At 43.3% G+C, this 25,132-nt stretch overlaps 1 protein-coding gene across 1 annotated transcript in view; it reads right to left on the bottom strand.

Annotated features, from left to right (window-relative positions):
• Positions 1-25,132, bottom strand: part of LOC126095421 (protein O-mannosyl-transferase TMTC2-like) — a 1,040,622-nt gene that overhangs the window by 334,830 nt on the left and 680,660 nt on the right. The window contains exon 16 of the mRNA XM_049910218.1: positions 8,288-8,372. Within this exon, the coding sequence (XP_049766175.1) occupies positions 8,288-8,372 (85 nt within the window). The remainder of the gene's footprint in view (positions 1-8,287; positions 8,373-25,132) is intronic.

Below are 25,132 nucleotides of genomic sequence, written 5' to 3'. Positions count from 1 at the left end.
TTACTAGGTCAGTAGATGACGAAGAAATTGAAAGGATATACAAGAAAATTCGAGAAATTATTCAGTTATTAAGGGAAACGAAGACTGAATTATGATGGAAGAATGACATCCGATAACAGGAAAGGATCGAGAAAGAAAATAGTAGGAGAATATGGACTGGGAAAAAGGAATGCGAGAGAATTTTCCACAGAGTACATTTTAACTGTTGCTGACACTTGATTTAAAAATATGGAAAGACATTTCTATACTAGAAGAGACCTGGAGAAGACAGAGATTCCGAAACATAGCATTTCTAGGAGCAGATGTGGACTCTGGCCATAATTTATTTGTGATGAAGTGTAGATTAGAACTGAAGCAATGGCAGAAATTCAGGAGACTGTGGAGATACACTGAAAGAACCATTGGTTATTAGATCTTCAAAGGGAGCATTAGCAACTATTGAATGAAACTGACGAAAGGAATACCAAAGAAGACAACTGAACTTCTTCAAAGAAATACTAGGCATCGAAAAGAGGTCTTATCGCTGGTGAAGTCAGCATTATCTTCCCCAAAAAATTGATTAATTGCCAGTCAGTGAACAACTGACCAAGGCACAAAAAGATTGCTACGTGGAGCACTGAAGGAAATATGACTGTTTTTGTAAATTCCCATTCTTACCATAGCCTTTCCTCCTCAGGTTGAGTAATATACTAATAACGAGCAAAATAAATACGATTTGTTCTCCTATAAAACAGATATCACGTAGTATGGTATCTAAAAAGCGATATTACTAGGGGGAGTTGTGAAGTATTTTTAGGAACGTGACTGGACTACTTGCTTTAGTAATCTTAAGCAAAATACTGTCCCCGTAGTAGGCTGCAGGATACGAGTTTTTGTATATTCCCTTTGTTTAACATAGAGCTACATTTCTGAGGCAATGAAGTTTGAACTGTATTTTCTAAAGCGCGCCTCTGCAAGAACTTTTGCAGAACGTCCGAGGAGTTTTCATGCGTTTTTCATGAGAATTTTGCTGGCGGGTAACTTCTCGTATAAGAGACACGTGATGAAAATACGACTGAAGTCGCAGTCGTAGGATGTGTGGAAGGCTGCTTTTATCCCGGGCCTTTTGGGAATAAGGTTAAACATGGAAAGAGACCAGCTATGTACATGAAAGCAATACCGCGAGGTTGTGAGTGTTAACCCGATTAAAAACATCGAGCAAGTGTCAGTTCATATCGAGTTTACAGGACCAGTTTGAAATTCTCTGAAAAATACTCTTGATCGTTATGCACTTTTAAAGAGCAATACTCTTTACAGCCACCATTGTAGGACACTGGAACAACGCAGTTTGCCCCAAAAGAGACTTCTAAATCATTTTTGAACTACATTAGGCATCTGCGCCAAGAAAAAAGAAGGTGGGTTAGAGTTAATCATTCTGCCAACTCGAGGTGACACCAACAATCGAGCATTTACGAGAACAGACAATTTGAAGCTAAAGCTACACTCCGCAAGCCCCTTACGATGTGTGTCAAAGAGTATTACTCGGATTCCTATTTGTTTTCCTTCTTTCATATTTTTATATTTTACTGTTACGCTATAATGACATGACCGCTTCACAATGTAATAACAGATTTCGATCTCCCGGACTAAGGCACATGGCAGAAGCAGTTTCGGTTGTGTTGTCAACAAAACTAGAACATCTCCATGGACCGTATGTCATTTTTTGCCCTTCCCTGTTCCATTCACAAATGGTGCGTGGGAAAAATAATACACTAATGGCCATTAAAATTGCTACAACACGAAGATAACGTGCTACAGACGCGAAATTTAACCGACAGGAAGAAGATGCTGTGATATGCCAATGATTAGCTATTCAGAGCATTCACACAAGGTTGGCGCCGGTGGCGACACCTACAACGTGCTGACATGAGGAAAGTTTCCAACCGATTTCTCATACACAAACAGCAGTTGACCGGCGTTGCCCGGTGAAGCGTTGTTGTGATGCCTCATGTAAGGAGGAGAAATGCGTACCATCACGTATCCGTCTTTGATAAAGGTCGGATTGTAGCCTATCACGATTGCGGTTTATCGTATCGCGACATTGCTGCTCGCGTTGGTCGAGATCAAATGACTGTTAGCAGAATATGGAATCGATGGGTTTAAGAGGGTAATACGGAAAGCCGTGCTGGATCCAAACGGCCTCGTATCGGTAGCAGTCGAGATGACAGGGATCTTATCCGCATGGCTTTAACGGATCGTGCAGACACGTCTCGATACCTGAGTCAACAGATGGGCACGTTTGCAAGACAACAACCATCTGCACGAACAGTTCGACGACGATTGCAGCAGCATGGACTCTCAGCTCGGAGTCCATGGCTGCGGTTACCCTTGACGCTGCATCACAGACAGGAGCGCCTGCGATGGTGTACTCAACGACGAACCTGGGTGCACGAATGGCAAAACGTCATTTTTTCGGATGAATCCAGATTCTGTTTACAGCATCATGATCGTCGCATCCGTGTTTGGCGACATCGCGGTGAACGCACATTGGAAGCGTGTATTCGTCATGGCCATACTGGCGTATCACCCTGCGTGATGTCGTGCGGTAGTGTTCTCGCTTCCCACGCCCGGGTTCCCGGGTTAGATTCCCGGCGGGGTCAGGGATTTTCTCTGCCTCGTGATGACTGGGTGTTGTGTGATGTCCTTAGGTTAGTTAGGTTTAAGTAGTTCTAAATTCTAGGGGACTGATGACCATAGATGTTAAGTTCCATAGTGCTCAGAGCCATTTGAACCATTTGAACCCTGCGTGATGGTATGGTGTGCCATTGGTTACACGTCTCGGTCACCTCTTGTTCTCATTGACGGCACTTTGAATAGTGGACGTTACATTTCAGATGTGTTACTACCCGTGGATCTAGCCTTCATTCGATTCCTGTGAAACCCTACATTTCAGAAGGATAAGGGACGACCGCATGTTGCAGGTCCTGTACGGGCCTTTCTGGATACAGAAAATGTTCAACTGCCGCCCTGGCCATCGCATTCTCGAGATCTCTCATCAATTGAAAGCGTCTGGTCAATGGTGGCCGAGAAACTGGCTCCTCACAATACGCCAGTCACTACTCTTGATGAACGGTGGTATCGTGTTGAAGCTGCATGGGCAGCTGTACCTGTACACGCCATCCAAGCTCTTTTTGACTCAATGCCCTGGCGTATCAAGGCCGTTATTATGGCCAGAGGTGGTTGTTCTGAGTACTGATTTCTCAGGTCTATGCACGCAAATTGCGTGAAAATGTAATCACATGTCTGTTGTAGTATAATATATTCGTCCAATGAACACCCGTTCATCATCTGCATTTCTTCTTGGTGTAGCAATTTTAATGGCCAGTAGTGTAATTTTACGGTAAACATCCGTATGAGTTCTAATTTCTCTGAACAAGAGTTCTTGGTTCAACGTTCGACAAGTGGCGTAGCTGACCTTCCCACAACGGATCAAGAAATCTTCGCTAATGGCTACCAAATTTTCTGCCTTCATGCCTGTGCGTTTTCGACCTACACTGTTACAGGATGCTTAAGTCACAGCTCAGCAGTGTGTTCGTCAAACCTGAAGATGTTGGTCAGTTTCTCCGATGAAATAATGTGGGAATTTCACAGTAAAATCCCGTTTCTACGGGAAGTAATATTTTTGTAAAACTACAGTCCAGATGAGATATTATTATTTGTTAAATATTCTCCATAAATATTATCTAATTTTGCACTAGTAAAAACTTCGTTCCCCTATAATTCCGAAAGTTCATCAGTTATGAAATTCGTATATTCGTATGTGATGTATGTAAATTCGTATGTAATACGTATGTAATGTGTGTACTGTAAAACGGATTACAAACAATCTTTTCAGTTTTGTGTAAGTTACCATTACACTTGGCCACTGACAGCAGGGAAACGTTAGGTATTTTTACATTTGTAAAAGAGCAAACCTAAATGGTAGCAACGCCTCTCGGTGTTGCCTTGTTACGACAGAGTCTACGTACTGACAACTGCAGTACCAGACAGGTTACAAAATGGAAGTTTGTAACTCGTGCAAGACGAGAAACTTGTCTATGTGAAGCCAAGTCATATATTATGAGACACAGTGGGAGCAACATACGTGGGTAGATGAGTTAAAATTCCCCCACGTAAAATAATGACCATGCCCCATAATAGTATCCATATAACTGGAGTGTTCTCATAAGAACTAGAGCTAATGGGAGTACTGTCGCTGATGCCGACTTCGACGTCTTAGCAACATCGACCGTCTATAAGACTCTTCATAACATACCAGCTTAGAGCTATTGTAAGGCATACCCAGTGAAACAGATTAAAGAAACTTGACTAACAACGCTAGTTATGTAAAATTATTGCTCCCTCACATTGCCATTAACCTCAGTCATTGTTACCTAGACTAGAATCTGGCACTTTTCCTATTTTAAAATAAATTAGTGTCGTCGATTTGTCAAATAAAGAATATATTACAAAATTTATGCCAGCTTTACTTCGTTTCGGAAGGAGTCTTCTAGGTTGCTTTAAGCCATATCCCCGCGATATGCTTTCTGTGATAATCCCGCAAGATGTATAGGAGAACGTCTGTGAAGTTTGATGAGTACGAGAGAGGTTCCTCTTTCCCTGTTTCGCTACGAGGTTGACATTCTTGTACTGGCTTTGGCAATGTTCGCGCAATTTAGTGGTCAGACGACAGTCTTGGCTCCACCAGACCCCTGGGAAGGAATCTGCGTACCCCACTTGTACGCGTCTGGTGTAGATCCCGTGTTCAAGTGAGGTAGCGATTCCCGAGTGTTTGCGGGAAATGGGTACCAGCCCGATAGTTACCTGATCCTTCACGGTCGTGCAGGATATTATTATTCGCAATCACTGATCCTACCATTACTTCCTTCCTATGTGGTATCTCAGTATTATTTAGCGCCACGAATATACCAAAGCTCATGTCTTTACGTATTATTTTAAAGATAGTGTTATCCACGATGTGTAGAGGAAGGATTTAATTTACTTTCTGGGTGCCCATTTGTCTGAATCTTCACGAAGACAAAGACGTCACCAAAGACAAAAAGTTCACGTTCATCAGCTCAAGGTACATTGTCCAGTCACATTAATGTTCCCACCTTTCTCAGCGCGGACCGCTGTGATCAAACTGTGTAAGAAGAGAGTCAGCGAGGTTTTGGAAGATACCGACAGGGATGTGAAGCCTGCCGACTGCAGTGTCATGGTCAGCTGCGCTAGCTTTCTCGGTTGAGGATCCATGTCATCTACAGCTGAGTCGAGGTGGCCTCACAGATCCTCGATTGGGTTTAAATCCGGAGAGTTTGGTGCCCAGGGGAGTACGGTAAACTTGTAAGGTGGCTATAATTTCGCAGCTTACAAGCACTCATCCACATATTTTCCCGTGATCTACAACCACATTAGGTATTATTTGATAGGTAGTACACCCTATATATGAATATTTAAAGGAGACTGACATTGTCACATACGCCTTGTAAATAATTTTTAACGCTTATTGCATGAAAGGTGGCGACGTGTCTTCACTATCATAGTAGTAGAGGTTGGAACGACAGTGGAAATGAAATGGCAGACGGAACTCAAGCCCTGGGTGGAAGGCCAGCAAAGGTGTGTTGGTCCTGCTTAAACACAGGAAATAACAAGACGGACGTCGTAGCACCTGAGCGTTGGAGCAGAATAGAGTCGCGACCGGCCGGTTTGTAGCCGAACCGGAAGGATTAAACTTCGGAAACCATGAAAATCTTGGACGCAGGTGAGAGAAACGAAGAAGAGACACCTCGGAAACCACGCAGGCTGGGTTATTTCCAAAGATTTTTACTCAGAAGCATACTATTGTACGAGTATAGGTTTTTCCTCGCAAACTTTCCGTGCTGGACGAAAAAAGACTAAAATATGGTTGATCGGCTTTCGGAAGAATCTGTAGAGAGGGAGAATATTCCTCAGTTTATGTGATCGCTCTAAGCTTGTGGTTATAGCTTGATACCAGTGCCTACCAATTTTAATTGTATATTACAGCACTGAGGATGGTCACTAAGTGACCGAAAATCGATTTTGCTGACAATAAAACAACAAAATACGGCCAATGCCGATTTTCCTTCCAATTCTATCCACTATTTGGTCGTGGTGCACACGACACGCCATTGAGTCGCCAATCAATAAAAAAGAATATTTCGTGGTTTCGGGAATATGATTCGTTTTTGGAAATACGAGGGTGGGGCGCCTAGCCTTGCTGGGAAGCCAGAGGTGGAGAGACGAGGTCCTCTGTTGTGAGTGCCCGTGTGTGACGGACTTTGGAAATCAACTATTGTTGGTACAAACGGATTCCTGTCTTTGCTCTCAGTAAAGTTTAAGTTAGAACAGTTAGGAACTGTACTGTTGTGAACCTATACGACTCTGGACTTCACCTCCGCATTGGAAGTCGTAGTTGAGTACGCAGCGTTCAGTAATTGAGAGCACTTCCTCTGCCTATACTTACGTTGAGACGTTATCTGAACTCCGTCCTTGTGGCTGGGAGTTCGCGTTTCTCGTCTGTAGAAAACAGAGAGGAGAAGACAGTATTAGAGTATATTAGTGAGAGAACCGTCTTCTGCCCTCCTAGTGCTTGACAGAGTTTATTTGTGGGTGGAGTTCTTCCGTCGTCGCAGACGAGTACGAGAACCATCACTTCGACGCACCGGACGCAGTACACACGGTGATATCGCAAATTGCTTCGGCTTATTAGGGCTATAAAAGCTAAACAGCTGTGATCACTTTAGTTTATTTCCACTGAGGTTCCACACCACCGCAGATCATCTTTGAAAGTAGTGTCTTCTAGTGTTTGGTGCGTAGATGATGTCAGTCATTCCGCGTTGTTGATATTAGACTGCGCACTCATAATAAGGGGCAAAGTTGGGCAATTGACTAGTAATTTTACTTAGGAAATGTAAACTTTGTAATATAAAGGTCTTTTTTTAATCTAAAATAAACATATAAGCAGGAACAACGTTTATCATTTGGTAGGATTAGTTGCCTTCATCATTCATTTATCTTTAGATTGTAATTGTAGAATTATGAGATCCTAAGATCTGCTTCAGGGGGTAGTCAGACAGGGCCACATCTACATTTTTAGCGTTTATTATTCTCCGTTACGCACATTCATTTTACACCCGCCTGGAGTAACATCTTGGAAACTCATCGTGTTTCATTTCTAACTACGGTCGTACACTGCGAACTGCGACATGTTGCATTGTCCTGCTGAGTGCCACAGTAAAATAAACTGCATCTAGGGGCGGATATGGTCCCCAAGGTTATATCAACACTTGTGTTGATTCGTTGTGCCTTCCAGAATGACGAGATCACACAAGGGATGCCACTAAAAAATTTCCCACACCAAAAAACATGCAGAGTGTTTGCTCTCAGACGTTTCAGCCGTACGCGCCAATAGCCACCTGTCCGATGGAGCTAGAAATTTGATTCATCTGAAAAATGCCACCTGCCGACGCCTTGTAGGGAGACCATCACTGACTTTTTAGTTTGCGCATTTAGCATTTTCATTGACGCGATCACATAAATGTTTTATGCACTTAACCAACAGTCACCATCATCAGAACATCCGAAGCAGCATCAGAATGGGTTTCATGTAATCCTTTGTCAGAGTCGGATTACAAGTCAGATAAAATGGAACTGCCCGTTCTAAGGTACTCATTCAAATGATTATGTGTCAGATGGCCATTCCGCGTCGCCATACAACATATATTTTTGGACGCTATTTAGACTGTCTGGTACTTTTAGTAAATTTAATAAAATGTTGCGCCTTAATTATGAGACAGTTATACGAAGTTACAAAAAATATTGATTCGCAACGATTATCTTGTCTACATTTATAAAACGAATAAGTTATTGTCCTTTACTGTTATTTTTAGATTTGTGTGGGCATTACATTTAACAAATCAGGAAATAAGCGATAATTCAGACCTGCCTGTTTTAAGACGGTCATTCAAATGATTTCCTGTCAGACGTTTCAGCAAAGATGACTTCTATAGTGACCACATAGAGATTACTTACGTGGCAGCTGTATTAAAACAGCATTACGGTGCATTTTTTAATTGCACTGAAAATCGACATGAAGCGAACCAAATTCTCGGTTTATTTAATCACACATACGTTCAAATGACTTCTAAATAGACAGCTGGCTGCGTACGTCTTGCTGCTTAGTCAGTAGAGACTAGCGAGTTGGAACAGAATACAGAGTGAGTTGAGGTGCGTGGGAGTGTGTACTCACCGTAGTGGAGCAGAACAGACGCGTCGTCCGGGGCCAGGCGCAGGGCGCGCCGGTACCACTGCTCTGCTTCTGCAGCCCGGGAGCTCTGCAACAACAACAACAACAACAACAACTTGCAGTCACAGTGGAGCTGCGCTGGACAACCAGACTAGCGCAGAACCAGCGCTACTATAACGATGTTTTGTTACAAATTACTTTATCGGTTGTCAGGTGACACTATGCAGCCACCCACATACGTAACAGATCTGAGAGAGACAAATTTAAACAATTTAGCTTATTATTTTCTCGCAACAAATAGGTGTCAGTTATGTCCACGATTTCGGTCAGAAGTCTCAGTATCCTGTTTGAGAGGAAACGTGGTCCTTGTTCGGCCTTAAGATGATAGCCTCTAGAGGGGCTCTTCTGACGTTGCGACTAATAATGGAAACCTTATCTTACAAAAAATCAAAACACTTTCATAGGATTCATCGACCACTAAAAAGCTTCCTACAATGTAAAATAGTGTAAAATGTTCGAAATTCCGAGAGAAATAGGAGGAATCTATAGGGAAGGACGAGTAATATACGAATACAGAGAGAACATTAATAAAACTGGTAAAATGTAGGGACGGATTCCTGACTGGAAATGACGGATAAAAGGTCCTATGGACATCTGTCCGGAAATGGGCAGCGTGCGCGAAACAACAACGGATCGTTCCGGAACACAGTACAGAGCTGCATCGCCTCGATGTCACAACACATGTTCAAAGTGGCCTCCATTGCATGCAGTGTACGTGTCCATACATCGCATCATGGAATGCGGCACTCTTTCCCATGTTCCGATCGCCTTTTAAATAGCGACACAGGCGTCGTGGACCACTGCTGAAGGATCTACACACCAGCAACCGGTTCAGCACACAACGCTTTTGAGATGCCCCCAGGTGTAAAAACCTATGGGAAGTCTGGTGATCTAGCATACCATGCTAAAGAGCCTCCGAGTCCTTTCCAACGTTCGCGGTTCGTCTCAATATCTCAGCCTTCCTGCACGTTCTTCTGTCTGAAAGGACCGATGATCACACAAACGCCCCAAAGGGACTTGAAATGTGTAATGTGGTTGGTGTCTGTGAGGATACTTGTTTTGGTAGAGCCGGGCTGCCTCTCGACAGTTTCCTTCCGCTTGGCCGTACACAAACCCCATCTTGTACCATTCTGCTGCTTACAGCACGCTGCGTCAATCACTCATCCTCCAACACACAAGGAACACACGGCAGGTGGTCAAAGGACTATCATTCGTCAGTGCCACCTACCGTGGTAACTATGCACTTCTGGTCATAGTGGTGTTCATAAGACCATTTTTCGTCCATTTCCGGTCAGGAATCCATTCCTGCAGTTTGTCGGTTTTATTAATGGTCACCCTGTGTAATGGCAGTAAAACGGAAACGAGACGGAAAAAAGGAAGTAAACCGTTTATTATTTCAAAAGTACTTACCATAATTCTTAATACGTTTATCCCACTGTGATACAAGATCGTCAGTACCTTCATGGAAAAATGTTTGCAGTTGCCTACGGAACCATTATCGTACCCAGGCGTCCACCTTATCATCCAAACCACATCAACGGCCACGAATTTCTCTCTTCTGGTCTTCCGCATTATGGAAACCGCATAGTGAGAGATCGGAACTGTGTGGGGAATACGGAGTACTGGCTAGTGAAACTTCTGCAGTGTAGTCGAAACATGTAGGTGGACCCATATTTTTATCAAGTCTGCTATAGCACACGCGTACGATGGCGACCGACTTCGAGGTTACCAGTCCAAAGCTAGGAGGTGGAAAAAATTTTCATTGCCATTTTTTGGCTGGTGATGGGAATGGAGGTGGCGCCATGAAGTTCCCGATCACCACACTTTGTGCCAATGTCCTCGATTACTTTTCAAACCTATCCACAGTATCTTGCCTAGTAACTGAAGCTGGCATTCTTGATGATATTTCTGTAAGATGTGGACACTAAGCTCGGACGCTTTCTCGGTACTATAGGAGAGACGTAGGCTGTGTGCCGGTACCCTCTGCTTTCCTTCTGTCATCGTCATCAGAACGAAAAACATCACTAAAACTCTTGATGAAATGTGACATAATCACACACGGCAACCAGTGTTCAAAATTTATAGAGTCGAAGAAAGTACCGTAGTCTTTCACCCGAATTTTTTCTTCTTTCATTTTATGACGATTTTCTATCTATATGATAATCAGCAGGTACTTCTATCTTTCTAAAATGGGTATATGTACACTCCTGGAAATGGAAAAAAGAACACATTGACACCGGTGTGTCAGACCCACCATACTTGCTCCGGACACTGCGAGAGGGCTGTACAAGCAATGATCACACGCACGGCACAGCGGACACACCAGGAACCGCGGTGTTGGCCGTCGAATGGAGCTAGCTGCGCAGCATTTGTGCACCGCCGCCGTCAGTGTCAGCCAGTTTGCCGTGGCATACGGAGCTCCATCGCAGTCTTTAACACTGGTAGCATGCCGCGACAGCGTGGACGTGAACCGTATGTGCAGTTGACGGACTTTGAGCGAGGGCGTATAGTGGGCATGCGGGAGGCCGGGTGGACGTACCGCCGAATTGCTCAACACGTGGGGCGTGAGGTCTCCACAGTACATCGATGTTGTCGCCAGTGGTCGGCGGAAGGTGCACGTGCCCGTCGACCTGGGACCGGACCGCAGCGACGCACGGATGCACGCCAAGACCGTAGGATCCTACGCAGTGCCGTAGGGGACCGCACCGCCACTTCCCAGCAAATTAGGGACACTGTTGCTCCTGGGGTATCGGCGAGGACCATTCGCAACCGTCTCCATGAAGCTGGGCTACGGTCCCGCACACCGTTAGGCCGTCTTCCGCTCACGCCCCAACATCGTGCAGCCCGCCTCCAGTGGTGTCGCGACAGGCGTGAATGGAGGGACGAATGGAGACGTGTCGTCTTCAGCGATGAGAGTCGCTTCTGCCTTGGTGCCAATGATGGTCGTATGCGTGTTTGGCGCCGTGCAGGTGAGCGCCACAATCAGGACTGCATACGACCGAGGCACACAGGGCCAACACCCGGCATCATGGTGTGGGGAGCGATCTCCTACACTGGCCGTACACCACTGGTGATCGTCGAGGGGACCCTGAATAGTGCACGGTACATCCAAACCGTCATCGAACCCATCGTTCTACCATTCCCAGACCGGCAAGGGTACTTGCTGTTCCAACAGGACAATGCACGTTCGCATGTATCCCGTGCCACCCAACGTGCTCTAGAAGGTGTAAGTCAACTACCCTGGCCAGTAAGATCTCCGGATCTGTCCCCCATTGAGCATGTTTGGGACTGGATGAAGCGTCGTCTCACGCGGTCTGCACGTCCAGCACGAACGCTGGTCCAACTGAGGCGCCAGGTGGAAATGGCATGGCAAGCCGTTCCACAGGACTACATCCAGCATCTCTACGATCGTCTCCATGGGAGAATAGCAGCCTGCATTGCTGCGAAAGGTGGATATACACTGTACTAGTGCCGACATTGTGCATACTCTGTTGCCTGTGTCTATGTGCCTGTGGTTCTGTCAGTGTGATCATGTGATGTATCTGACCCCAGGAATGTGTCAATAAAGTTTCCCCTTCCTGGGACAATGAATTCACGGTGTTCTTATTTCAATTTCCAGGAGTGTAACAAAAAAAACAAGATTTTTTTGCGAGGATAGGCACCGTCAGAAGATCGAGAAAGGAAGACAGGTCTATCTCATGGTGATCACGCAAATGGAATTCAGTCATAAAATAAGGGAAAAATTTAGTGGACAAAGACTGTTTCGAATTCTACAAATTTCACTAAAACGCCATGCGCAGTAATCAGTCACCCACATTTAGCAACTTTACCGAAGACACAACCGACACACTTCGTGTGGGAACGATGGTATTGTCGTGAAGGTAGAAAACGTTTCAAATTAGGCAGCTAAATCTATCTCTTAATATCTACTAGGCAGTAATACAGTACGACTTTTCTTCTTATAGTGAATTAAAATTTGTTCCGTGTGACGCACAAGGGTGCGGCGACATCCCTGTCATATTCTAACTGCAATGGCATCAAGAGCGACCCGCATCCGACGCAGCAGATTGCTGTAATTCAGATGCACGCAAGTGTAAGGAGCTCCAGAGTGCTTACCAAATAAAACAAAGTAAAATAGGCATGGCAAATATTTTATACACCTTAAGACAGCAAACCCAGCTTACATCAACTTCATCCAGTGTGGATAATGTAAGTAGCGTTGGCTAGCTCAAGGTGTACGAAATATTTTCCATGCCAGTTTTATTTTGCCGACCCAGTGCGTTAGGCAGGTACTGACCTGTGAAACAACGCATGATTGATGAGGACGAGTAACGTCTTACAAATAGAAATAAGCATTTGACAACAAAACGAAGTTTAATACTCTATCATATGGTACATTTGGTGTGCTTGCAGTATTCATCATTGACAGTTAATTTTTTGTATTGGATATAAAAGTTGTCTTTCTTGACGAATGGCTCTCTCGCCATCAGCCTTGTTGCTCTCTCAATGGATGGGGTACTATACGTGACCTCTTTGTGTTGGAGAAAGGTGTCTCTCATTCGCTACAGCCGGCCAGTTAGGACGTACATTAATTTCGATGTTTCAGTTCGGAATCCATATTTGTAACTCTCTTTAGCCGAGCAATGCTGATTCAAATGGCACTGAGGACTATGGGACTTAACATCTGAAGTCATCAGTCCTCTAGAACTTAGAACTACTTAGACCTAACTAACCTAAGGACATCACACACATCCATGCCCGAGGCAGGATTCGAACCTGCGACCGTAGCAGTCGCGCGGTTCCGGACTGAAGCGCCTAGAATCGCTTGGCCACAGCAATGCTGACTGTAGCAGTGAATATATTCTGATATTCTGCTTACTACTTACGAGAAGGTATCAGATAGATTCTATAATGGTAAGACAGAGATTTAGGAACCAGGTTTTAAATTGTAAGACATTTCCAGGGGCAGATGTGGACTCTGACCACAATCTATTGGTTATGAACTGTAGATTAAAACTGAAGAAACTGCAAAAATGTGGGAATTTAAGGAGATGGAACCAGGATAAACTGACACAGCCAGATGTTGTAGAGAGTTTCAGGGAGAGCATTAGGAAACGATTGACAAGAATGGGGGAAAGAATTATAGTAGAAGAAGAATGAATAGCTTTGACAGATGAAATAGCGAAGGCAGCATAGGATCAAGTAGGTAAAAATACGAGGGCTAGTGGAAATCCTTGGGTAAAGTAAGAAATATTGAATTTAATTGCTGAAAGGAGAAAATATAAAAATGCAGTAAATGAGGCAGGCAAAAAGGAATACAAACGTCTCAAAAATGATACCGACAGGAAGTGCAAAATGGCTAACCAGGGATGACTAGAGGACAAATGTAAGGATGTAGAGGCATATATCACTAGCGCTAAGATAGTTACTGCCTACAGGAAGATTAAGGAGACCCTTGGAGAATAGAGAACGACTTGTATGAATATCAAGAGCTCAGATGGAGAGCCAGTACTAAGCAAAGAAGGGAAAGCAGGAAGGTGGATGGAGTATAATGAGGGTCTATACAAGGGCGATGTACTTGAGGACAATATTATGGAGATGGAAGAGGTCGTAGATGGCGATGAAATGGGACATATGATACTGCGTGAAGGGTTTGACAGAGCACTGAAAGACCTAAGTCGCAACAAGGCCCCGGGAGTAGACAACATTCCATTAGAGCTACTGATAGCCTTGGGAGAGCCAGTCCTGACAAAAGTCTACCATCTGGTGAGCAAGATGTATGAAACAGGCGAAATACCCTCAGACTTCAAGAAGAATATAATAATTCCAATCCCAAAGAAAGCAGGTGTTGACAAATGTGAAAATTACCGAACTATCAGTTTAACAAGTCACGGCTGCAAAATACTAACGCTGATTATTTACAGACGAATGGAAAAACCAGTAGAAGCCGACCTCGGGGAAGATCAGTTTAGATTCCGTAGAAATGTTGAACAAGTGTTGTGATCCTAGCTATGTCAGTAATTGCACCGACAGGAACAAAATTCACATATTCGCATTTCCTTCTGTGAAGAAATGTTTGCCAACTGGTCAACTGCAATCAAAAGAGATAATTTCATTCTTAGCAAACATTCTGTGGTATCACCTTTCTTTTCATTTTAAGCATTGATATAGATAGTATGACGAAAGTACTTAGCAAAAAAATTGGCTCTGAGCATTATGGGACTTAACTTCTGAGGTCATCAGCCCCTAGAACTTAGAACTACTTAAACCTAACTAACCTAAGGACATCACACACATCCATACCCGAGGCAGGATTCGAACCTGCGACCGTAGCGGTCACGCGGTTCCAGACTGTAGCGCCTAGAACCGCTCGGCCACCCTGCCCGGCAGTACTTAGCAGTTTAATATTTTTTCGTAGTAAAATTTTTAGTAATGCCAGTACAGAACATCTTTCATCGCTTCATAAGTATGTTACCTACAGTTCTTCAAAGGCCATATATTTTGGAACACGGGTACAGGAGACTGGAAAACGGAAGCTACAGTAACTTAGCCTCTCACCTAATCAAAACCGTAATGCAAACTTCGTAAGTGCCCTTTTTACTTGTTCAAAACAATGCCAGTCAGAGGGAATCTCCACCTAAAATATATCAAAAGCGCGAGACTGCTATACTGAAGGGAGCAATAGATTTCATTGTTAAATCGCTGGAGGAGTATAACAACAAAAAATATTTCGGTTCATTTCATGAACTAACGAAGAAATTTGAGGTGTGTGATGTAATGTCACAATTTAATAGGAACAATTTTAATAGTGAAATGACTGTTTAACACTGTGCTATGTATATAAGACTCAAAGACGCTATAATCTTGCAGAGACATACGAACAATACTATCATCTCTGATTTATGTATAATTTTTGTTGTTATCTGGAAAGTTAATCATTTTGTTTACTGTTCTTCGGAATATTGTTCTCGTTAAGATTATCCTGAAACTACTGCAGCTCTATAGATTTATTGTACTGTATCAGAAGAAATAAAAGAGCTCATCTGACTTGATTAATAGGTGAGAGTCGAAATTTATTATTCTTCTACAATTACATTCTTATAAATATCTAGAGAGTTCTAGAGATCTACGTTGACGGGCATTTGGACAGACACTGCTGATGTGGCGAACGAACCTGCAATCACACGGCGATTATTTAAAGACTGAAGAACTGGTAATTAAACAGCGATAACAGCGCTTTACCAAGATTTCATCACTCTACATATTACGCAAACGATGAGTTTCGTTAGCAGTACATCACTTGAAAACCAACAGTGCAAACCAAAATCTCGTCCAAATAATATTCTAACACAACATGAAACACCAAAACAAATAAAATAAATATAACAATTGTCGCCCACAGACAGGACACAACTTGAGTCTTCACAGAAACACGAACATTATAACGTATTGTATTTTGCAAATATTTTATGTACTATAAGGAACTAATATTGTATTTCTTTCTCATGTATGATTTTTCGAGTACTATTGATGGAGAGGTGAACATAACAGATGCAAAGAATTGTAACAGCAGCCCACCTCGCAGCAGTCTACGAAAAGTAGGTGAGCATTTTCATCTCTAATTCGGCTGACTTTTCTACGAGTGTTGTAGGGAGGAATTAGTGGTAGACAGACACTTTCCATTTTGTAGATTAGACGTAGTTAGTACCAAAGTTTATATGTGTCAACTATCTGTGCAACTTTATCGCTACGTAAGCGTTATTAGATTGTTTCTGGCGTACTGTTACGTAACAGCCAAACACGCTTTTGCAGCATAGTATTGTTGAGGACCTAATTGCCATTAATTTAAGCAATATGAACTATGTCACACGATCTGTGCAAGATGTTAATAATTTTATGTTCAGAACAAGACAGCAAGGTAAATTAGCAGAACAGAACGAACAAAACGTTCCGTAGGCATATGTGGAAGAGGTTGCTGATCCGTTTACGTTACTGTTAGCGCTTACTGAACAAATGCCAACAGTATTAAAAAAGGAATTAAGAACACAGTTGCAGAATAGTCAAACAACGCTGAGAACTGAATTGGAGGTAGTCATACAGCGCTAAAAACTGAATCTGAAACACATTTCAAAACTGTCAGACTGAATTAAAAACCGAATTGCAGGCAATTAATACTGCATTTGAGAATCAAGTAGTAGGGTCGGAAGCTGTACCCAACACTGCAATTCAGCAGATTTCTAATGCACACATGAGTTCAGGACTGAATTTCGTGCCGGCCGGAGTGGCCGAGAGGTTCTAGGAGCTACAGTCTGGAACCGCGCGACCGCTACGATCGCAGGTTCGAATCCTGCCTCAGGCATGGATGTATGTGATGTCATTAGGTTAGTTAGGTTTAAGTAGTTCTAAGTTCTAGGCGACTGATGACCTCAGAAGTTAAGTCCCATAGTGCTCAGAGCCATTTTTGAACTGAATTTCGTCAGTTCCGAGATCTACATCAGCATTTGACAGACGCATTTAATACTTTAAAATCGGAATTCGATAATTTGAAATTAGGTCAAGACGAGCTGTCGAATACTGTTGCTGAGCCAAGCAGTGACTAATGTGATCCGTGTTCAGCGTGACATTATAAAATGGCAACAAATGGAATAATTTACAGACGTTTTCCAACAGTGGTTAGGTGAGCAAGACACATAAGTGACTAGTACTGTTGAAGAAAAGGTTCAGTCTGTGGTAAAGGATGTTATGTCAGACAGAGATTTTGCCAACCAAGAACTTGCTAGAAATTTCCAAGAATGTAGCAAGCAGGTCGAAGATGTTAGCGAGCAAGTAAATGATTTACCTCACGCTTGCCGGGATAATTATTCAGTTGTCGCGGGCAATGAATCTGTGAACGAAAGATCTAGTCCAAGCGGTTCTAGGAGCTTCAGTCCGGAACCAAGCGGCTGCTACGGTCTCAGGTTCGAATCCTGCCTCGGGGATGTATGTATGTGATGTCCTTAGGTTAGTTAGGTTTTTAGTAGTCTAAGTCTAGAGGACTGATGACCTCAGATGTTAAGTCCCATAGTGCTTAGATCCATTTGCTCTAATCCACAAATAACGCAGCAAGCCTTTAGAACTCATGAACAGGTCCATACACAAACTTTAGCACATGTGAACTTATCGACAGATCATTTTCCCTTGATATGTTGGCGAAAATACATGTTTAATTCTGGAGGTACGCATAAAATATCATTCAAAATTGTGTTAAACGCATTCTCTGAAAATTATTTCGAGCAGTATGTTCATAACCCCACGCGAATGGTAAACGGTAGTGAAAACACACTTGACCTCTTAGCAACACCGACCGAGGTGGCGCAGTGGTTAGCACACTGGACTCGCATTCGGGAGGACGACGGTTCAATCCCGCGTCCGGCCATCCTGATTTAGGTTTTCCGTGATTTCCCTAAATTACTCCAGGCAAATGCCGGGATGGTTCCTTTCAAAGGGCACGGCTGACTTCCTTTCCCGTCCTTCCCTAATCCGATGAGACCGATGACCTCGTAGTTTGGTCTCTTCCCCCAAAACAACCAGCCAACTATCTTAGCAACAAATAATCCTGAGATAATACCGAGCATGAAAACCGATACAGAGATTAGTGAACACAGGGTTGTCGTAGCGAGATGTAATATTGTAATCCCAATTCCTCAAAAAATAAGCGAAAAATATACCTATTCAAAAAAGCAGATAAAAATTCACTTGACGCCTTCCTGAGAGACAATCTCCACTCATTCCACATTAATAATATAAGTATAGACCAAATGTGCCTTGAATTCAAAGAAATAGTATTGGCAGCAATTGAGAGATTTAATACCAAATAAATTAACAAACGACGGAGCTGATCCTCCTTGGTACACAAGACGCGTTAGTACACTGTTGCAGAAACAACGAAACAAACATGCCAAATTTAAACAGACGCAAAATCCCCAAGATTGGCGATGTTTTACAGAAGCTCAAATTTTGCGCGGACTTCATTGTGAGATGCTTATAACAGTTTCCACAACGAAACTTTTCTCGAAACCTAGCTGAAAATCCAAAAAGATTCTGGTCGTATGTAAAGTATGTTAGCGGCAAGAAACAATCAATCCCTTCTCTGCGCGATAGCAATGGAGATACTATCGAAGACAGGGCTGCCAAAGCAGACTTAACTAACATAGCCTTCTGAAATGCCTTCACAAAAGAAGACGAAGTAAATATTCCAGAATTCGAATCGAGAACAGCTGCCAACATGAGTAACGTAGAAGCAAATATCCTCGGAGTAGTGAAACAAGTTAAATAAAAGCAAGTCTTCTGGTCCAGACTGTATACCAATTAGGTTCCTTTCGGAGTATACTGATGCATTAGCTCTATACTTAACAATCATATACAACCGTTCGCTCGACGAAAGATCCGTACCCAAAGGCTGGAAAGTTGCACAGGTCACACTAATATTCAAGAAAGGTAGTAGGAGTAATCCACTTAATTACAGGTCTGTATCGTTAATGTCGATATGCAGCGGGATTTTAGAACATATATTGTGTTCGAACATTATGAATTACCTCGAAGAAAACTGTCTATTGACACACAGTCAACATGGGTTTAGAAAACATTGTTCCTGTGAAACACAACTAGCTCTTTATTCACATGAAGTGTTGAGTGCTGTTGACAAGGGATTTCAGATCGATTCTGTATTTCTGTATTTCTGGAAGGCTTTTTGCACTGTACCACACAAAACCCAGTTCTAAGCAAAGAATGGAAAGCAGAAAGGTGGAAGGAGTATTTAGAGGGTCTATACAAGGGCGATGTACTTGAGGACAATATTATGGAAATGGAAGAGGATGTAGATGAAGATGAAATGGGAGATATGATACTGCGTGAAGAGTTTGACAGAGCACTGAAAGACTTCAGTCGAAACAAGGCTCCGGGTGTAGGCAACATTCCATTAGAACTACTGATAGCCTTGGGAGAGCCAGCTATGACAAAACTACCATCTGGCGAGCAAGGTGTATGAGACAGGCGAAATACCCTCAGACTCCAAGAAGAATATAATAATTCCAATCCCAAGGAAAGCAAGTGTTGACAGGAGTGAAAATTACCGAACTATCAACTTAATACTAAAATACTAACACGAATTCTTTACAGACGAATGGGAAAACTGGCAGAAGCTGACTTCGGGGAAGATAATTTTGGATACCGTAGAAATGTTGGAACACGTGAGGCAATACTGACCCTAAGACTTAGTGACCCTACGACTTATATTCGAAGGGAGAAAAGACAAACCTACGTTTCTAGCATTTGTAGACTTAGAGAAAGCTTTTGACAATATTGACTGGAATGCTCTCTTTCAAATTCTGGAGATGGCAGGGGTAAAATACAGAGAGTGAAAGGCTATTTACAAACGGTAGAGAAACCAGATGGCAGTTATAACAGTCGAGGAGCATGAAAGGAAGCAGTGGCTGGAAAGGGAGTGAGAAATGGTTTGAGCCTACCCCCGATGTTATTCAATCTATACAGGGTGTATCATAAGTAATGGCGCAAATGCATACAGTTGAAAGTACACGATACCAGAAGCAAAAAAGTCTCGATAAACATACGGTCGAAAATGCATACCTTAAGAGCTATGAACAATTTTTCATCTTCGACACTGTGAAACAAATCTCTTCTACTGCAAGTCCTTTCCTTTCCGTATTTTGGGAACTGGTAGTATGGACCAACAAAAGAAAAAATCCGTTATGAACGTAAACCAAGTTCGTTTTTCTATAGAAACTTTAAAACAACCGTGTAATTACAAAAATGTGGCGTCCATAACGTGTGGAAGATACCGCGAAAATTACTACTTCCACTACTTTTACAATGAATATCACCCCAGCACGAATAAATCATCAACTGTACATAAATAAAAGTATATGATTTTATATTCGAAGTTCCTGTGTACGCCTTACAGTCCCTTCCTGGAAATTTATTCGCAATCCCAAATTTTCTTTTGTGTTTCCATTTCATGCTTTTTATGAAAACATTAATACAATATATCGAACACTATTTCGCTTTCTTTCCAGCTTAACGTAAAAACTGAAAATAAAGAGAGGATTCCACATAGGGACTAGATCCAAACGCCCTCTGATTACCGTTCTGTTGCATGAAATGTAGTGACACTTGCAAATCCGTATCAGCAGCATAATGGAACGACGACAATGAAAATGCGTGCCACTACGGGATTCGAACCCTGATTTCCAACTTCATGCTAGCAGTCGCCTTAACCACTTCGGCTGTCCGTGCACCACTCACGTTCAGACCCAAACTTCCATATGTCGACGTTCATAGGCCACAGCCTGCACTCGTACACAATGCGCAATTCCTGTACACAGTGAGAAAGTAATATTTCTGGCTTTGTAGCCATCATATTCAGCTACTAGAAGCTCCTTTTTAAAGCAGTTGAGAAGGCAGCAGTCACAAGATGACTTAATGTGGTGTGAGGTACCGATGACAGATGGTTTGTTATGTACCGGTATCGTGAGAGAGACTGCCTAAATTGTGGTCCTTCTCCGCGATTGGCTGCTGAGTTCGATAGTTGCGCGCCAAAATGATAATCTTCTGATGTTAATATTATGTATTCGCAGCACATTACACTTGTCTACATTAAGATTAAATTGCCATTCCACGCACCATGCGTCAATTCGTTGCAGATCCTCCTGCATTCCAGTACAATTTTCCATTGTTACAACCTCTCGTTGTACTACAGCATCATCAGCAAAAAGCCTCAGTGAACTTCCGATGTAATCCACAAGGTCATTTATACATATTGTGAATAGCAACGGTCCTACGACACTCCCCTGCGGCACACCTGAAATCACTCTTACGTCGGAAGACTTCTCTCCATTGAGAATGACATGCTGCGTTCTGTTATTTGGCAACTCTTCAATCCAATCACACAATTGGTCTGACAGTCCATATGCTCTTACTTTCTTCATTAAACGACTGTGGGGAACTGTATCAAACGCCTTGAGGAAGTCAAGAAACACGGCATCTACCTGGGAACCCGTGTCTATGGCCCTCTGAGTCTCGTGGACGAATAGCGCGAGCTGGGTTTCACACGATTGTCTTTTTCGAAACCCATGCTGATTCCTACAGAGTATATTTCTAGTCTGCAGAAAAGTCATTATACTCGAACATAATACGTGCTCGAAAATTCTACAACTGATCGACGTTAGAGATATAGGTCTATAGTTTTGCACATCTATTCGACGTCCCTTCTTGAAAATGGGGATGACCTGTGCAAGTTCCTTCGTTTACTCTGTGTAAAGTCGAACTGGTATCCCATCAGGTCCAGCGGCCTTTCCTCTTTTGAGCGATTTTAATTGTTTTTCTGTCCCTCTGTCATAATTTCGATATCTACCACTGTGTCATCTGTGCGACAATCTACAGAAGGAACTACAGTGCAGTCTTCCTCTGTGAAACAGCTTTGGAAGAAGACATTTAGTATTTCGGCCTTTAGTCTGTCATCCTCTGTTTCAGTACCACTTTGGTCACAGAGTGTCTGGACATTTTGTTTTGATCCACCACCGCTTTGACGCATGACCAAAATTTCTTAGTATTTTTTTCCAAGTCAGTACACAGAACTCTACTTTCGAATTCGTTGAACGCCTCTCGCATAGCCCTCCTCACACTACATTTCGCTTCATGTAATTTTTGTTTGTCTGCTAGGCTTTGTCTATGTTTATGTTTGCTGTGAAGTTCCCTTTGCTTCCGTAGCAGTTTTCTAACTCCGTTGTCGTACCACGGTGGCCCTTTTCCATCTCTTACGATCTTGCTTGGCACATACTCTTCTAATGCATGTTGTACGATGGTTTAGAATTTTGTCCACTGATCCTCAACACTATCTGTGCTTGAGATAAAATTTTTGTGCTGAGCCGTCAAGTACTCTGAAATCTGCTTCTTGTCACTTTCGCTAAACAGAAAAATCTTGCTACCTTTTTTTAATATTTCTATTTACGGCTGAAATCACCGATGCTGTAATCTCTTTATGATCGCTGATTCCCTGTTCTGCGTTAACTGTTTCAAATAGTTCGAGTCTGTTTGTCACCAGAATGTCTAATATGTTATCGCCAAGAGTCGGTTCCCTGTTTAACTGCTCAAGGTAGTTTTCAGATAGTGCACTTAAAAAAATTTCACTCGATCCTTTGTCCCTGCCACCCGTTATAAACGTCTGAGTCTCCCAATCTATATCTGGTAAATTAAAATCTCCACCTAAAACAATAATGTGGACAGGAAATCTACTCTACTTTTCCAAATTTTCCTTCAGGTGTTCTGCCATAACTGCTGCTGAACCAGGGGGCCTATAGAGACATCCAATTACCATGTTTAAGCCTGCTTTAACCGTGACCTTCACCCAAATTATTTCACATTTCGGATCTCTGTCAATTTCCTTCGATACTATTGCACTTTTTATCGCTATAAGCACGCCTTCCCCTTCACTGTCCAGCCTGTCTCTTCGGTATACATTCCAATCTGAGTTTAGAATTTCATTACCGTTTAGATCTGGTTTCAGCCAACTTTCCGTCCCTAGTACATTGTGGGCGCTGTGACCGTTTATTAATGAGAGCAGTTCTGGGATCTTTCTATAGACGCTCCTGCAGTTTACTATTACCACATTAATATTGTCATTCCCTGTTGCGTTTGGCTACTGCTACCTTGTCGCGTCTGAGGAGGCTTCTTGTCGGGCTTAGGGAGGGAATTCTATAACTTAAAAAACCCACATGTGCACTCCAAACGTACTCCGCTAACCTTGTAACCGCTTCGTGCGTGTAGTGCACGCTTGACCTATTCAGGGGGACCCTACATTTCTCCACCCAATGATGGTGAAATGACGAGGGCAACGCAAACGCCCAGTCCCCAGGCAGAGAAAATCCCCAACCCGGCCGGTAGTCGAACCCGGGACCCCGTGATCCAGAGGGAGCAACGCTAACCACTAGACCAGGAGCTGCGGACTACAGTCAGTGTCAAGACTTTATTATCAATGTATCGTTATATGGACATGTAGCTGAGAACAGTGTGATAGTAATTAGGGAAAATACGCAGTTCATTAATTTGCTGGAGAATAGAAATTATTTGTGACTCTAAACTGGAATGTAATTGTGCAGTTACTCGTGTTTAACTAATAAAAAGCGAGTGGCATCACGTATAAACAAACTAATTGAACGTGATGACTGGGTGTTGTGTGATGTCCTTAGGTTAATTAGGTTTAAGTAGTTCTAAGTTCTAGGGGACTGATGACCATAGCTGTTAAGTCTCATAGTGCTCAGAGCCATTTGAACCATTTTTTGAAACTAATTGAAAATTTAATTATTTCTAAAACGACAGTTCATCGCTAAGAGTTTCTTACAGACTCAAGATAACGGATTCACGACCTACGTGCTGTTTTCTGGGCAGGAGGCAACAAGTATAGAAGACTGTAGGTTGCTGAACACGTATTAGAACTTATGCATTCCACCCAGGGCGGTGGAAGCGAATAGGCGCCTCGCGTGTTCTGCACTCTTAGTACAAATGAGATCAGTGGCACATCATCTGTGGTAACACAGAGGAGGTATGAAGAAGATAAATATTTTTGAGGGAAGAAAAAAATCTGTAAATTTGTGGTAAGTTCCTATGGGACCAAACTGCTAAAGTCAGCGGTTCCTAGGCTTGCACACTACTTAATCTAACTTAAACTAACTTACACCAAGACCAAAACACACACACACACACACACACACACACACACACACACACACACACACACACATGCCCGAGAGAGTCCTCGAACCTCCTACCGGGGGAACCGCTCAAGGCGCCACAGACCGCGCGGCTACCCCGGGCGACTTGAAGGAAGGGGTTTATCATAAGCACGTATAGATAATGTGTATCACTCTATCCCTCTCTCCCCCACTCTCTTTTTCAACTTGCCGTAAGGAGCGGACATTTTAATTGAAATTCGCCTCCAGGTATCGGTGCAAAAATACGACACTGCAGTGCGTGTGGTGTTAAGAAGTTCGGTGCAACGTTCCTTGGGACATTCATGCATGCTGTGTTTTCTAAACTGTTGGCCATCTGGAGCTACCACTTCGATTACTCTCATTTCTGCCCAAGCCCTGCCTGAAAGCACAGTGCGAGACCCGAGGAACAGCATCGAGCGCGTGTAGACTGCAACTTCGTGGCGTTCGTGCAACCGCGTGCTTTTTCGTCTAGCGATGCGAGCCACGCTAGCAGTTGCGTCATTAGACGAGGTAGGGTCAGTCATCTAGGGAACTTCCGCCAAGCTGTTCAAAAAAGTGGTTCAAATGGCTCTGAGCACTATGGGATTTAACTGCTGTGGTCATCAGTCCCCTAGAACTTACAACTACATAAACCAAACTAAGTTAAGGACATCACACACATCCATGCCCGAGGCAGGATTCGAACCTGCGACCGTAGCGGTCACGCGGTTTCAGACTGTAGCGCCTAGGACCGCTCGGCCACACCGGCCGGCCCGCCAAGCTGTGCGACGTTTACTCGCCCCTCAACCCCCCTCTCCCACTCCCTCTTTCTCACTCTCACTCTCTCTCTCTCTCTCTCTCTCTCTCTCTCTCTCTCTCTCTCCCTCTCTCTCTCACGCACACCATAGCCGCATGAAGGGCACGGGGATCGGACACGTGTGCTTGCAGTGCTCTAGCAGAGGTGTACGCGTTCTGCTTTTAACCTGCCCGTGGTTGCTTGTTAGCCAGGCAGGCAAGCTGCCACACATTCTCAGCAGCACGGGCA

The sequence above is a fragment of the Schistocerca cancellata genome, chromosome 8, assembly GCF_023864275.1.
Source record: "Schistocerca cancellata isolate TAMUIC-IGC-003103 chromosome 8, iqSchCanc2.1, whole genome shotgun sequence".
NCBI lineage: Eukaryota > Metazoa > Arthropoda > Insecta > Orthoptera > Acrididae > Schistocerca > Schistocerca cancellata.
Note: the sequence above shows the minus strand (reverse complement) of the source record. Positions and strands in the feature narration are given on the sequence as shown.